This window comes from Lethenteron reissneri, chromosome 7, assembly GCF_015708825.2.
Source record: "Lethenteron reissneri isolate LAM-NWPU_2019-01 chromosome 7, ASM1570882v1, whole genome shotgun sequence".
Classification (NCBI taxonomy): Eukaryota; Metazoa; Chordata; class Hyperoartia; order Petromyzontiformes; family Petromyzontidae; genus Lethenteron; species Lethenteron reissneri.
In genome coordinates, this window is record NC_083785.1 from 13,346,028 (window position 1) to 13,361,550 (window position 15,523).

The 15,523-nt window shown below is 42.8% G+C and overlaps 1 protein-coding gene across 13 annotated transcripts in view; it reads left to right on the forward strand.

The window, feature by feature from the left end:
* The first annotated feature begins 2,884 nt into the window (after positions 1–2,884).
* ZMYND11 (zinc finger MYND-type containing 11) overlaps positions 2,885–15,523 on the forward strand; it is a 73,620-nt gene continuing 60,981 nt past the window's right edge. For 4 of the 13 annotated variants that reach the window (XM_061576629.1, XM_061576657.1, XM_061576665.1 and 1 more), the window contains exon 1: positions 2,886–3,134. In XM_061576629.1, coding sequence (XP_061432613.1) covers positions 2,934–3,134 — 201 coding nt within the window. In that variant the 5' untranslated portion in view covers positions 2,886–2,933. Of the gene's footprint in view, positions 3,135–15,523 lie in introns of all 13 variants that reach the window. The other 9 variants (XM_061576621.1, XM_061576648.1, XM_061576639.1 and 6 more) reach the window with 4 other exon arrangements.

Below are 15,523 nucleotides of genomic sequence, written 5' to 3' on the forward strand. Positions count from 1 at the left end.
CGCGTTTGTCCGTCCGTCCGTCCGCGTTTGTCCGTCCGTCCGTCCGCGTTTGTCCGTCCGTCCGTCCGTGTATCAACATCGCCCCCTACTGCAAACACTTGGCATGACCCTGTCCGACAAGATGGCCGCCCGCTCCCCCTGCGATATGTGAATTAAACAAGATGGCCGTCGCTTCCGGCGCCTCACGGCAAAACTTTTAACTTCGCTTCAAAATTACTTTACTGAAACGCAGCACGTTTATTTAAAAAATTACTTTACTGAAACGCAGCACGTTTTTTTAACACAGAGACAAGAAACATTTATTAACACAGAGACAAGATACATTTAATCGCCTTATTTGTGCACGAAAAGCACGGCGCGAGGCCTAGTGCGGCAGGCTTCGCGAGGCCTAGTGCGGCAGGCTTATTAACACAGAGATGAAACGCAGCACGTTTATTTAAAAAAAATTACTTTACTGAAACGCAGCACGTTTTTTTAACACAGAGACAAGAAACATTTATTAACACAGAGACGAGATACATTTAATAGCCTTATTTGTGCACGAAAAGCACGGCGCGAGGCCTAGTGCGGCAGGCTTCGCGAGGTCTAGTGCGGCAGGCTTATTAACACAGAGATGAAACGCAGCACGTTTATTTAAAAAAAATTTACTTTACTGAAACGCAGCACGTTTTTTTAACACAGAGACAAGAAACATTTATTAACACACGGACGAGATACATTTAATCGCCTTATTTGTGCACGAAAAGCACGGCGCGAGGCCTAGTGCGGCAGGCTTCGCGAGGCCTAGTGCGGCAGGCTTATTAACACAGAGATGAAACGCAGCACGTTTATTTAAAAAAAAATTACTTTACTGAAACGCAGCACGTTTTTTAACACAGAGACAAGAAACATTTATTAACACACAGACGAGATACATTTAATCGCCTTATTTGTGCACGAAAAGCACGGCGCGAAGCCTAGTGCGGCAGGCTTCGCAAGGCCTAGTGCGGCAGGCTTCGCGAGGCCTAGTGCAGAAGGTGGTGGTGGGGGCTGGTGGTGGGGGGTGGTGGTGGGGGCTGGTGGTGGGGGCTGGTGGTGGGGTGGTGGTGGGGGTGGTGGGGGGGCTGGTGGTGGGGGGTGGTGGTGGGGGTGGTGGTGGGGGTGGTGGTGGGGGTGGTGGTGGGGGCTGGTGGTGGGGGTGGTGGTGGGGGCTGGTGGTGGGGGCTGGTGGTGGGGGCTGGTGGTGGGGGGTGGTGGTGGGGGGTGGTGGTGGGGGCTGGTGGTGGGGGGTGGTGGTGGGGGGTGGTGGTGGGGGGTGGTGGTGGGGGCTGGTGGTGGGGGCTGGTGGTGGGGGCTGGTGGTGGGGGGTGGTGGTGGGGGGTGGTGGTGGGGGGTGGTGGTGGGGGCTGGTGGTGGGGGCTGGTGGTGGGGGGTGGTGGTGGGGGCTGGTGGTGGGGGGTGGTGGTGGGGGGTGGTGGTGGGGGCTGGTGGTGGGGGGTGGTGGTGGGGGGTGGTGGTGGGGGCTGGTGGTGGGGGGTGGTGGTGGGGGGTGGTGGTGGGGGGTGGTGGTGGGGGGTGGTGGTGGGGGGTGGTGGTGGGGGGTGGTGGTGGGGGGTGGTGGTGGGGGGTCTTTAAATCTCACAGCGTTTCTTGTCAAAACAAACACTTATACCCGGTCGATATCCCTGTACCGGTACTAAGTATTATTCCTACCAGCCCACCCCGCAGGGTCCTGTTTAAAAACATATTTAATTAAGTAGAACGTGTTGTCTATATTTATTTAAAGTTGCGCATTTTGATGTGACGTCACATTTCTCCCCCCCCCCCACCTCGTCACACATCGTCACAAATGTCTGTCCTCCCCTCCCCTAGGTGCGTGACGTCATTTATGGACGGCCCCTATGGATATGTTTAATAGCTTAATGTCAAAGTCTACTCGCCACCAGAGGGCTTCAGCCTGTATAGTTTTGCTATTCCTTTCGTGGACGGAGCGCAGAATGCAGTGGTGGTTTACTATTAGTATACGGTGCGCAGTTTGGGATACAAGGCTCCAACCGCACGACCGGTGTGGCTGGCTGGTCCTTTAACTTTCCATGGCAGCAACTCCTAACGCAATCTAGATTTGAAGTTTATTGACTGCAGGGATCCATACTCTTTGGTTCTTTTAAAAAAAAATTCCCACTTCAGCAATTGTTTCTTGCCGTGGTTGTCCCACCTGATGACGGACGCTTGTGTTGCGCCCGAAACGTCGTAATTTAATTGATTTTATACCTACGTGACTTTACCGAAAGAACCAAAGAGTATGAACTCCTAACACATCTCGATTTAAAGCTTTCGTGACTGCAGGGATTCATCTTCTTTGTTTTTTCGGTAAAGTCACGTAGAAGGGAAGTAATAAAATAATTAAAATAAATATAAAACATTTTATTACTTCCCTTCTACGTGACTTTACCGAAAGAACCAAAGAGTATGAACTCCTAACACATCGCGAAACCAACCCCATTATGGTACAGCTGCGTGACGTCATTACGCACGAGGCGAGGGAGGCCGTGGCCTCGCACGCATTACGTCACCGCGTACGCCGCGGAGGGGCTTACGCGGTGTGGGCGTGGAAACGCGTGACCTCATCACGCACGCGTGACCTCATCACGCACGCCGTGACCTCATCACGCACGCGTGACCTCATCACGCACGCCATGACCTCATCACGCACGCGGGACGTCATCACGCACCTCACCACGCACGCGTGACCTCATCACGCACGCGTGACCTCATCACGCACGCGTGACCTCATCACGCACGCGTGACCTCATCACGCACGCAACGGTGCGGGGGGGTATAAAAGGCGTGGGGGTGGGGTAGGGGCCAAACGTTGATTGCGGCACGGTGCGCGCGCACCCCCCCCCGCGGTTCAAGCGGCCACCGTCCACCGTCCACGTCACGGCGCCTCGGTGATGTCACGGCCGCGTTTAAAAACACGACGACGACGCCGAGACGCGGGCAGGCGGGCGGGCGCGCGAGCCGCCCCGAGCCGCCTCGAGGGAAACACGCGCGGCCCACGGCAGCGGGCGAGACCGCATCGTCGCCCCGAGCCGAGTGCGGACGACGCGACGCAGAGGAGGAGGAGCAGTAGCCCGTGTGCCTCGCCTGCTCAGGTGAGGAGGAGACGAACGACGTCGCCGATCGCCGCCGCCGCGTTCGTTGTTGGCGCTGCCGCCGTGAACATGGCGGAGGCGGCTCCGCGTCTCGCTCTGGGAGGGGACGAGTCCATTATTGACTGACCGGGGTGGGTTTCTTTTTGCTTTTTGTAGATATTTTTGTTTGTTTTACTACGTTTCGTTTGAAGATTGTACGCAAACAATGGAATGCTTTTCTCAGGATTTATTTAACTCGTTCTCGGTATTTTTGCCGCTAGTTTTCGCCCCTCCGTCACACGCTGGAATCGCCCGGTCAAAGGTCACCCTCTTGCGGCCGTGACACTGAAGATATTTGTTTTTGTTCAACATTACTGTGGTGTAATTCGTCGGGTATTTTTTTCCCCCTGCTAAAACCCGTGTCTCTATGCGTCGGGGTGGGTGGGTTAATGTTGAATTCGTAACGTTAAGTAACGGCCGTGTGTGGTTTAAGTGTAGCCGGCTGTTTGTAATGGCGCTGTTGGATGTCCGTGTTGTTGAACTACTTTTAGAGTTACAAGTGGGAACAGTTGACCGGTCGAATCTTCTTTTCCTTAAGACTTCGCAATAAAACAACACCACTCCACTACTCATTTAGTTATCCCAAAAGATTAAAGGTGCATTCAGATTATCATCTCAATTCGGAGGCTTTCGTTTCAGCAATCAAAAGTAGCGTATTCGTTTTAACCTATTTCCAGTACGCTACTGTTGACCGATAATGGGGCCCAAACACTTGTGTCGATTTTTGCCCGGTGCTTTTTTTTAAATGAAATGGCAGTAACTTAAAACTTTCCTGGATGGTTGTTTCATCAGTTTTTTTTGCAAATGCTTATTTCAGACTGCCAAGCAAATGCATGCACTGGGCTAGAAACAAACCAGGTGAAATTTCTATAACAACTAAAGTGGTTTCTCCATTTTAAATTGACTCGGGGGGGGGACTGTACGTTGAATTTGACTCGTACGTTGACATGGCAGATGTGCAGCTAAACTTGCAATGTTGAAGCTAATTCAACACATCGCCAATGATGTAGTTAACATGTGTGGCACTTTGCACCGCCATGTGAAACATACCCAATTTCCTGGACACGCATTTTTACCCGAATTATTAGGCCACTATGAAGTCATGCATTTGGGTAATTGTTGATACGTTTGTTAAAAGCGATTCGGTGATTATCCGAAAATAAGAAACCCTGCACGTAATTAGTCAAATGTATTGATTGTGAAGGGGGCATTCGTCAGGTTGAATGTTTTAGTCCATATTGTGGGGGGCTTTTAGTGGCTGTTAGATTGCAGCTGACCTTATCGGTGTTAGGTTACTCGTTATGAGATTTATTATTTTCTCGCGAACGTTTTTTTGCAACAGGAAGTCGGTGCAAGGTTACACCATTGTTCTGTTGCAATGGCCCAGCAGTCGAAGCGAGCTGAATCAGTCGTGTATCAAAAACATTGAGTGGACATTTTACATTTTGAGCTTGCGTTAATTTGTGAAAATTCACACTCGACGCATTTGAACAACGAATTATTTCAAAGTGAAATGCAGTATTCTAATTGCAGGTACAGTATGTTGGTATTAATATGCCAGGGACATATTCATCGTATTGCGGGACCCCGGGTAAACGGAAGTCAAAATCGAAATTAATTAATTTATGGCGACTCCGTCCCACCGCGCACGTAAACGCCGCGACCCACCTGGCACGAATCATTCTGTTGTCATGTTCAAGCGCAGCGAGGACGAATGCGCAGAAGAGCTGAACAAGCGAATGCACCCCATGCTCGGGTATGGGCAGGATCATAAGTCTTATTTATCCAAAGCTGCTCAAACTGCCTACACGAATTAAGTCCTTTATTTGTCATAACGGTATGCATAATACAGTGAAACTGCTCTCTTATCTTAATTATTATTTGTGACCTACCAATGTCTGCAGCCAGGATCAATCCATGACAATCCTATTACCTGCAGATATTTAACAGATGAGATGCGTTGCACCGTTAATTCCTCCTGTTTGATAATACTTCTCTTGTCTGTATGCAACTGTGCAGATTGGCTTAACCGCAAAAAACACCTTAGTCCCCACATACTGCTCGTATCAATGCGGATACGAGGAGTGGCCACCCACTACTCTGTAGAGGAACATTGGTATAAACGCTTGTTACAATATGAACAGCGCATTGAAAACGCGTACTAATTTATGTTCCGGTTACAAAGTGTGTTTACAAATCCACACTGAGAAACACGATGATTGACAGAGGGGTGTAAATTATTTTTTGATAGTGTATTTAAATAGAGGTACTGCAGGTAAGTCGTTTTAAAGGGATAGTTTAACAAGACAACACTTGCCACCCATTGGTGAAAAAGAGCAAAGTTTTTGTTTAAATTATAATATTATGTTTATGCGAGAGCCGGGGGCTTATGGGACCCGTCATAAGGTTAATGTATAGTATTGGTGGCACGTTATCAATGGTTAGATACATTACAGTATTATAGGAAAACCTGTATCGTTGAATTCCGTACTTTGATTGAATTCGAACTGCAGGTGTAAATTATGTTCATGTGTCTGACCCTGCTAAGATGTTTATCGGGGAATGGTTTAATGCAATTTTAAACAGCTGTGATGCAGAGAACTGCAATATCTGTGCTGTGCATGTGGTAGTGATTCGATGCGTCGTCTTCAGTTGATATGACGGTTACGATATTGTACAGATGTACTTGCTTGCTCTAATTGTGCACTGATTTCGAATGTGTTTATTATGCACATTGTACGCCGCTGGGCTCCCAATTGGATTCCTCGTGCACATGCGTAGTCCAAAGCCAATTCAATTAACAATGTACCTATTTAGCATAATAAAAAAAATTCAGTTGACATGCAAACTTCCATTTATTTAATTCACCATGTTGCATGTCATGCTTTGCAGTTGTGAGATATGCTTAGTACCTTAATTATTCTGGAACATTTTTACATGGTTACCAAAACCAGTCATTATACTTGTACTCCCACAGTCCATTGCAGGTCACAGTTGTGCACTAAGGTCACTTACCCTATATGACATTCTTGGGACCTCTCAAATGGATCCTTCTAATTAATAATGGATGTGTGAAAATTAATTTCTTGAGACCTAACATTTTGAAGTCTTCATTTAAAGAATACTAGCAGTTGAGATGGCTGCTGACCAAAAGTGGTAAAATGGATAAGGAGAATCATCACCCTCAAGGGGCTGACCACTGGGAAGATGAACATTGATATTGGGACATGAATGAGTGAAGATGAATTGCAGCTGCTAAGGGCTATAGATCATTGCAGAACTGTGAATTGATGTTATGATATGTTCTATTCCAAAATTTGGGTGGATTCAATCTGTGGTACAGCCTCGTGGGCCATACACATTAATCGGGGGATCTGCTCGCATGTCTAGAGTTTGGATATGGAAATATCTTTTGCATGAATGCACACCAATACTTTTGTAAAACTTTCACTCAGTCGTGAACAAAAACCGACAAATTAAGGTAATATATAATAATTTTATGCATGCTTATGTAAGAACAACAAACCTGTAGTCTACTTAAATAATCAAATACTCGAGGTATTATAAATAAGAATTCTGACCTCTTATTTCTTCTGAATGTTGGTGAACAAGACATGCCGATGCTAAGGTAAAATTATTGATGTATAATATGACATTAAATAGTTGCATTGATCAAAATAATTTCCTTGTGGGGTTCATTGGGGTGGTTCCATCACCCAGAAGCTGATTGGTGACAAAACGGCATGCTCTTTTTTCAGTGGTTTCTCATTTTGACAGACACAAACCCATGCCATTTTTTTCCCGGACAGTATACTTGTCTATAAGAAGTGATGACTCTTCCAACTGCTCACTGCATTGTGAGTTAGCTTAAGATGTTTTGCACCTAGACATGCTGTACTGCATTGGAAGCAAGTGGAAATTCCAACAGTGAATACAGGTATCCCTCGATTTACGAAAGGAATGCGTTCTTCAATGAACAACAATTATGGATGTTTCCAACCTTTCTAATCTCAAAATATACACCTATCTCATGTGTCACAATACAAACATAATAATAAAGAACAAAAATATTAGAATGATTGAGTAACAATTTTTTTTACTTTTTTAAGGTAATTTTCAAAAAGATCTGCATGTTGGAACAATCTGAAAGGTGATGTGGAGGCATTACTGTGGCACTGTAGGGATACCGTGACTGTCGCGGGTGGATGACGCAGACTGCCGTATGGTTCTTGCTTGACTTCGTTGGCGCCTACAGTAGTGAAATTTTGTTTACATGGGAATTTGATTTCGTTCATTGAAAAGTGTCTATAATTTGTCAATTGCGTTAATGCAAAATTTCATCAACCAAACTGGTTTAACGTCATTGTAGTTTATTATCTAATTCATCACATTGCAATTAGTCCATTTATATTCTGATGTAAAACGTTAAGTTATGATAAGAAGTAGTACCATGCTGTGAAATTAGGTCATGCATAGTTAAAATAATAGTGCCCGAAAGGATTTGCATTTGCAATCTGCTTTGATTTTTTTTGTTATAATGGGAGTGTTTCACTGTCAACCTGTGCTTGGTTAAAAAAAGCTCAGGTCGTTTTGTTCTCCATAAAATGTAAAATGTCTCCACCGCACTTCATTGCATGTACGCTTGCACGACCAGCAACATCTGATCACTACAGCGCATATGCCAATCAATGAGACGTTTGGTGGCACTGATCATAGGCACCGAATTCGTTGATATTGCTTAAGTGCTCTCAAATGGGTAGCCATTAAACTGGCTTGATTATACTTTATTAAAAAAAATTCCCCTGTCATTTATTTTTCTTTGTTACGCGGTCGGTGCAAGTTATTTTATCAGCCATTTTTTTTCCACTGCTGAATGAATGCCTCTCCCTGTCATCACCATCTCGGTTCAGTGCTGCTACCATTTCCTGCATGTAAACTATCTCCATCAGAGGTTTTTGGGTTAGATCGCTGTACATATATAAATGTGTCGTTAAAACCCGCCACCACCCGACACAGCCAACTAGTAAGGGTTGTCACAGTAAACAGAACATGCCAATTCGTCACTAGTACAGCACAACGGTGTGTTGGAGAGCCGAGTCACAACATTTACAATCTGAATGTTGTGGCTTGGCTGTCCAACACACCTTAGTGCTATACTAGTGACGAATTGGCATGTTCTGATTACGTGACAAACCTTACACTTTCGTGACCAATATCATCCACGAGTAAGTGTTAAACTAAGCTGATCTCATAGTTCCATCTCTGCAGTGGTCATCTGCTTGGATGTGTTCTGTCCTGACACTGAATGGTAAAAAAAATAAGAGGTGGTCATGTGGCTCACTGCTAATATTATGTCAGCGTACTGAGCTGACACTGCTGAGATCCGAGGTTTAATCCACGCAACCTCTCCATGATTAAAATGAGTTTTCAGTGTTCGAGACGATGATCGTGAGAGCAGTCACCGATAGCAGCACAAAAAGATTACACTTTGATTTTCACTTAATTCTGCTCATTCCACTGCTGACAATTAAAATATTATTTATTAGACATGCAACACGCTTGTTGGACATAAGAGGTGTGTCCTGAGTATGGATGAAAGTCTTCAAATTATCAGTAGTTCTGTGATGTCACCTTGAAGACTTAAGTGCATAAGCAGTATCGTGTATTATTGATACAAATGTGTCTTCTGATCTTTGGATACAAATAATCCACAAGACATTTTCACAGAGGGGTGGAACCTACTGAATAAGGATCCAGTGACAGAAACAACTTGGCCTGTGTCGTGTATATAGGGTTAAAGGTTATGCTCTAGAGAATGGGGTGTTGGGTTTCTGTTAACAGTGTGTGAGAGCTTGATAAACTTCTAGTTGGACCTTAGAATGCTGCCCTTTATTTTGCCAAATACATTTTACAATGTCGTACTCGCACTTTATTTTGCCATGCAAAATAAAGTGCGAGTATGACATTATAAAATGTATTTGATACAGTTCCTCACTTTTTGAGCATTTTATATATGGTGTGCCTAAATCCTTGATTTGTTCATATATTTTAATATTAATGTAGTATAAATAAGCAAAAAAAATTGGTTATTTGACATGGATTACCGGGTTTTTTTGTACTCTACAGTTGAAATCAAGCCAGAAACACGTTGTGTGAGTTTCGTTTTGTAAGTACCATTTATGGATATAACCAGAAAAAAGTAACGGCCCTTAATGGGTTTAAGCCAGATTTGAACGACAGTGGCCTTGCATTGAAGCATCTATTAAACGTTAATATACTGTAATGAAGTGACTACTATGGCAGAGACGAATTAACACATTGTAGATGGTCCCAGGAGCAGCCAAGTGCATAAGCATGATTCAAAGACATTTGAGGTGGTGATTTAAATTCTTGCAGGAATGAACTTGCGGTTTAAGCCTTGTCGGTGCTTGTATGTGGATAATGTGCATCTTGATACGGTCACATTGCGCACGTATGTGCACCTCCATCATTGGGCTGGTTTAACTTCATTGTAACTGGCTTAGCACTGTACTCAAGACAGTCACTCTTTATGCAATCGCCTTTTGTTGGAAAGTTTGGTCATTTGTAAGTTAATGCTTTTTTTGTTCACTAGACTTTACATTGTCGCTCGCACATGTGATCCAGCACATTGGAGAGCAAGGTTAATGGATCAATACGTTTGTGAAATTTCCCAAGCTGCTGGGCGGAGGTGGCGAGGAGATGCCAATAATGCCAGTGGGGCCACGAACCAACAACCTGTGCGGACCTTCGAATGCTTTATCTTCATGTTGAGGGTTTCTATAGGTACTGCTGTTCTTTACCACATGTAAAACATTCCTTCAAAAATGAATCGCAAAACTTTTCAATGCAGAACTCTCCTGAAAGTCTTTGAGACTCGGTCCAGCCCTTGCTTCATTGGGAATTGAACTGCATTTGCATTGTTCAAAATCAGTACGTAAATGACTGCACCACTGATTCTCTCGGATACTGTACCACGCTGTAATTTTCTGCAAGTTTAGTTGCCAGGTTCCTTGCCCATGCAATTTTTTTTTGTAAATGAGGAAGGCACGGCACATCAGGCCACATATTTGCGGTCGAATCAGAAAAAAATCTCTGTATAAACAAAGTGTACACCTTTTTGCTTGGAGGTTCTGGGCAGCGTTGCTTGACGGTAATCACTGTAAATAAAACAAAAACCGCCTTATTCCAAACGGTTTACAAATCTTTGCATGTTGACTGGAGGTAAACATTTCAGTAAATCTAGGGGTGCTAATTATTTGATTTGATTTTTGGCATATCTTGTTCTACCTAAAATTTTTACGCTGCTTAAATATATTTATAATTGAAAGTGGGAAAAACGACTGTGCCTGGTTATTTGTTGGTACAGTGCAAAATCCTATGTTTTATATATAAGTAAACACATGCATGACTTAAGTACTTGCTTAACTAGATTGTAAAAATGTAAAGGCAGACTTGCAGTTCTGCATTGTCTTGCTCATGCCACTGCTTGCAGAAAGGGCTCCACTACAGGGAGATCTAGAGAGCACCTCTGGAGGGTATTATGACCCATTCTTTCACGCTTACCAGGCATTTGAAGATGTGCGAGTACCCACATTTGACCTTATCATGTGTGAGCTGTCAATTCAACTAACTCGTGTTACTGCTGGGTAGATAGGATTGGGGAATTGAGCAACGTACCCATTGTTTTAACGGCCTTTCCGGGAGATGGAACCATGGAGACCTCTTAATTGCAAGCCCAGCATGCTAACGATTATATGTAGCAACTGGATTGTTAAATTATAACTTTTCCTTCAGCAATCCTGGAGCGGATCTCTCAAGTGTTCATTTGGGTCCTTTATTGCTTGTATTTGAGAGATTGTAATCAATTGTTCTTGGTCTTATTATGTCAATAGTGGAATGCTCTTTAAAGCCTAAAAGTGAAATTAACTGACTGTAAGCCCTGCTGGAAGGCTTCCCTGGGTAGGGAAAAAATACCCTGTTCAGGGTGAATTGCCAATATTCTGCAGGTGGTCCCATGATCACCATTTTCCTCTTTCACAGCTGAAAACCCCAGACGTCAGCTAGTCACGTAAGCAGCCACGTTAACCATTGTGCACATTAATTTGATTTCCACTGGTGCATTCTGGCGTTCTGTTAAAGCTGCAATTTTTATATGCATATTTGAAAGTATGCTTGCTTTTTGGTGGGGCGAGGGGTGTGTGTGGGAGTGGGGATGGTCGTGAAGTGGTTAGCATACTGTGCTGTCAACCCATTTTCCCGAGTTTGGTTCCTAGATACAATCTTGAGTGAATTCTGAACTGTTCCTGGCTCTTCCTCCCTACACTAGCCTGGACTTTATCAGTACAATGAAGTATAGTCAAACAGCCCCACCATGACTTAAAGACATCGCAAGGCCTTCCTCTACCACTTAACTGATGGTTATAATATTTTATTTTAATCTTTTATGATAATGTATATGTTTAATATTTTTTTTGTCATTTTAAATTTGGATGGTATTTTTTTTGTTAATTATTTTTATTTATGAAATTGTCTTCCAACTACAGTACATACATTTATTGTGCTGATCACCATAATATGCAGATATCACACTGGGTATAATGTCTTTGCTCATTAAGGGCTACCATGAAGATATGTAACTCACTGTTGACCTGAGAAAGTATTGAGTTAATTTCAGACCACATGCTTATTGAATGGATCTATTGATCTGTGTGGCTTAATCATTGTTAGACTGATGCCTTTGTGAAGGTTAAGGTAATGGTATCACCCCATGCAGCACATACTGAATACAAGGTAAGGGTAAATCTGCAATGTTTTTTTAAAGGAAGTCGTTTGAATGTAAATACTCAATTGTGATGCAATGCACTTAAAGTTTTAAACATTAAACCCTTGTCAGCTTGCATGTATAGACAGGGTGTTTAGAGGTTTAATTAATTGTGTGTGTGTTTTACGTGCAAGGTGCTACACTGAAATACATTGGCCATGACCTTCCAGAGAGCTGGAATATGGCGATGTGCTTTCTTGATTAGTGGTTTTGGTGTATGTGGTGAAACGCTTCTCTTTTACTTCACTTGGCTGTTCTTGAATCTTTGTGCCAAGAAGCACTGCGCTTTGCTCCCTCATTCCAAGGCACTGCTCAGGGAATAGACATGTCGCAAACCAGCGTGTGCAACAAAGCAGACAAAAAACATCTTCCATATGCACCCCGGACCAGCTATGTTGTGGCAAGAATGATGAATTGTGCTTTAATACTCACAAGTCAGTTGCAGTGGGGAAGCGTATGGAGGCTGTGTGTGCTGAGCCCATCACTGCTCTATAAAAACATGCAATACAGCCCCTTATGATGTTTTTTTTCTTTTGGAGTGCTTATTTGTTTTACTGCTTTCATTTAAGTTTTTCTCTTAATTTGAATATATTAATATGCAATCTATATAACCTAATATATTATTGTGGGATAATAAATTTCAGTTCAGCGGAGGGCAAAGTACAGTGTTGTATATGTTCCACTTTAATCAGATGGCAAGGCTTACAATTATAAGATGCAGGATAGCTCTTTAACATGACTGCTGGGGTCACGAAGAATAGCCCCGATTTGTCGCTCGGGCATGTCTGGCTTGGCAGTGTAAAGGGCTTGCACTTCCCCCACTAATTGTGCACCTGACTTTCATTTGCTCTTGAGAGAGCACTATCGGAGCCTGCTCGGCAGAGGCTTTCTTCTCCTTCGTGTCTTGTTGTCGTTTGTGGTAGTCTGCTATGCGGTGTCCCGAAATCATGATACCGTCTGCTTAAACATTTTAACACACATGGTGTTGAAGCACTTCTGGCGTGCTTGCTGAACATTTACTTTTCTGTTAATGGGAAATGACATGTATTATTAATGCTGTTGTCCATGTGCTCCGACCAGAGCTAAGAATAACCTGATTCTGCAAGAGGTCTGCTTTATTGTGGCTTTGGAAAAGTTTTCTTTTTTAAATTCTTTTATACCCAACCGTTTTTCATTAAATAGTAACACAATTGTAAATATGATACTGCATTTTAATACCTTGAATGTCCCTTTATCTCATGGAATTTTGTCAGTATACACATGTGAACGTTTTTTCTATTGTAGAACAGGCTGTGGTATAAGTTTCTTAAGGATTTCCCCCATTTTTTGCTTTCAATACCTGTTGGTGCAAATCCCGTGCAATGATCCTGTGAAAAACTTCCATTATGGCACCGACACAATAAGCCCTTCACTGCTACCATTGGCCTTTGTCATCCGAGCTGCTTGCTTCCTTGTCTGATTCTTGCCTCCTCTGCAGACCTGCTCCATTTTCCTGTTAAATCTCTGCTGGACCGGAGCGCTATTTCGTCACTATTATTGTGTTCACACATCTCATTGTCCTGCCTGTTTTATCAAAAAGTCAAAGGTTCTCCACGCTCAAACAAGCAGCAGGTTGGTGGTCATCTCCCATTGTCACTTCTGAGCCAGTGTTGGAAAGCCTACAGAACATCAACATTCATCATGAAAGGAAACTAAACTTAACTATTTTTATTTTTCCCACTGAGCTCTTTTTCAGAAGAAACCTGGCCTCAAATGATAGTTAATAAAGTGGCTTATCATGTGGAAATGTATAGCAGCCAAATACTTTTAAAATCATGTTTAAAAATGTGGAGAGAATAACCAGAGGGCCCGGATAAAAATCCACGTGACCATGGTGAAAACATGCAAACTGCAAATATACAGGCGTCAGGGTCGGGATCAAACCCACGACCTGCGTATCAGGCGAGGCATTAAACATTCATTGTTGGATGCAATGCTGTTGGATGGAATGGGGTCCTGGTATACTGTAAAGTTTGGTGCTGGTAGTTTAGTGTTATTTCTTGTTTGTTTTTTAATGTACTGACCTGGCCATTTATGGTCCTGTTTCTTTCAAGGGTTATTAATATAAGCGTGTGTTTAGTGACTACGCTGTACTGAGTATACAGACTTGGGCTAAAACTAGGTACAAAGCTTCTAGATTAATAATTTGAAAAATGTTTTTTGTTAATACTTGGGCTCCAATTTTCTGTTGGATGGAGAATGATGCACAGTTTACTACTTATATTTTATTTTTTAATTACTGAAAGAACCAAGAATAAGTCAACATTATAGAATGCCAATACACTCACCAAACTTAAAAACCAGGCTACAGTCTATATTAATGTTTTTTTGTTTTATAATTTTTTATTTTATTTGTATTCACTTTTTTTATTTTTCTATCTACGTGACTTTATCGAAAGAACCAAAGAATATGAATTCCTGCAGTTACGAAAGTTTTAAGTCAAAAGTTTACTACTTATCAATAATTTAATACTGTAACTCTTATTTAGTTTAACACGTAGGCTTTCGCGACCAATATCTATAATAGAAGTGTTTTGGGTTAGATCGCGTAATTATATAAATGTGTCGTTAAAAGTTGTAATTACTGGCAAAACTTCGTACTCGGATTGTAAATGTTGTGGCTTGGCTCTCCAACACACCGGTGTGCTGTACTAGTGACGAATTGGCATGTTCTGTTTACGGTGACAAAACCCTTACTAGTTGGCCTTCGGGTGTTGGTGGGTTTTAACGACACATTTATATATTGACACGATCTATCCCCCAAAAAACCTATATGAACGCTTATTTAATCTGGGTCAGATTTCTACAGAAACAATGCAAACGGTTCTCTATATAAACATTTTTTTTGTATGCTGGTGGTCATCGTTTGTGAAGTGACTGAGATGTGGATGTGTGTAATGTGGAAAAAGGGTGGTAGAGAAAGCAGTGTAGGTCCACCACTGGAGGTGGAGCAGCTGTTACTTCTCCCCAAATCAAAAACAGAACATGTGGAAATGTGTAACAGAGATTGCAGCTGTAACCAATGGAATTCTTTATTTTTAGTGGGGATGAAGTTTCACTCGGCACTATTATTTTTTTGTCTTGTATAGGTAGTTACATTTTGTGGTGTTGCCGACTGAGGTTACTTGACTGCTTAAACGGCACCCATTACTACTTCAGCAACATCATTTACACATAACCTGGACTTCCAGCACCAAGAAAAACGACCACTATTGCAGTTCATCTTCTTGGAGCCATTTCATTGCAAAGAAAAGGCACAATTTTGTTATACTACGCAAAACATGCTAAAATGTATTCTGCTGCAACATTAAGCCAAATACTTTGATACTTATTCCCTAATGGTAATTTTATTGTGTCGGAAATATGAAAGCTTTCCAGGTGGTTAATTTGGCTCTGAAACCAACACCATTGCTTATCTTGCCAAGGGCACCATGTGCCCTTTATCAAGTGAGCAGGTAGACACTGCTTT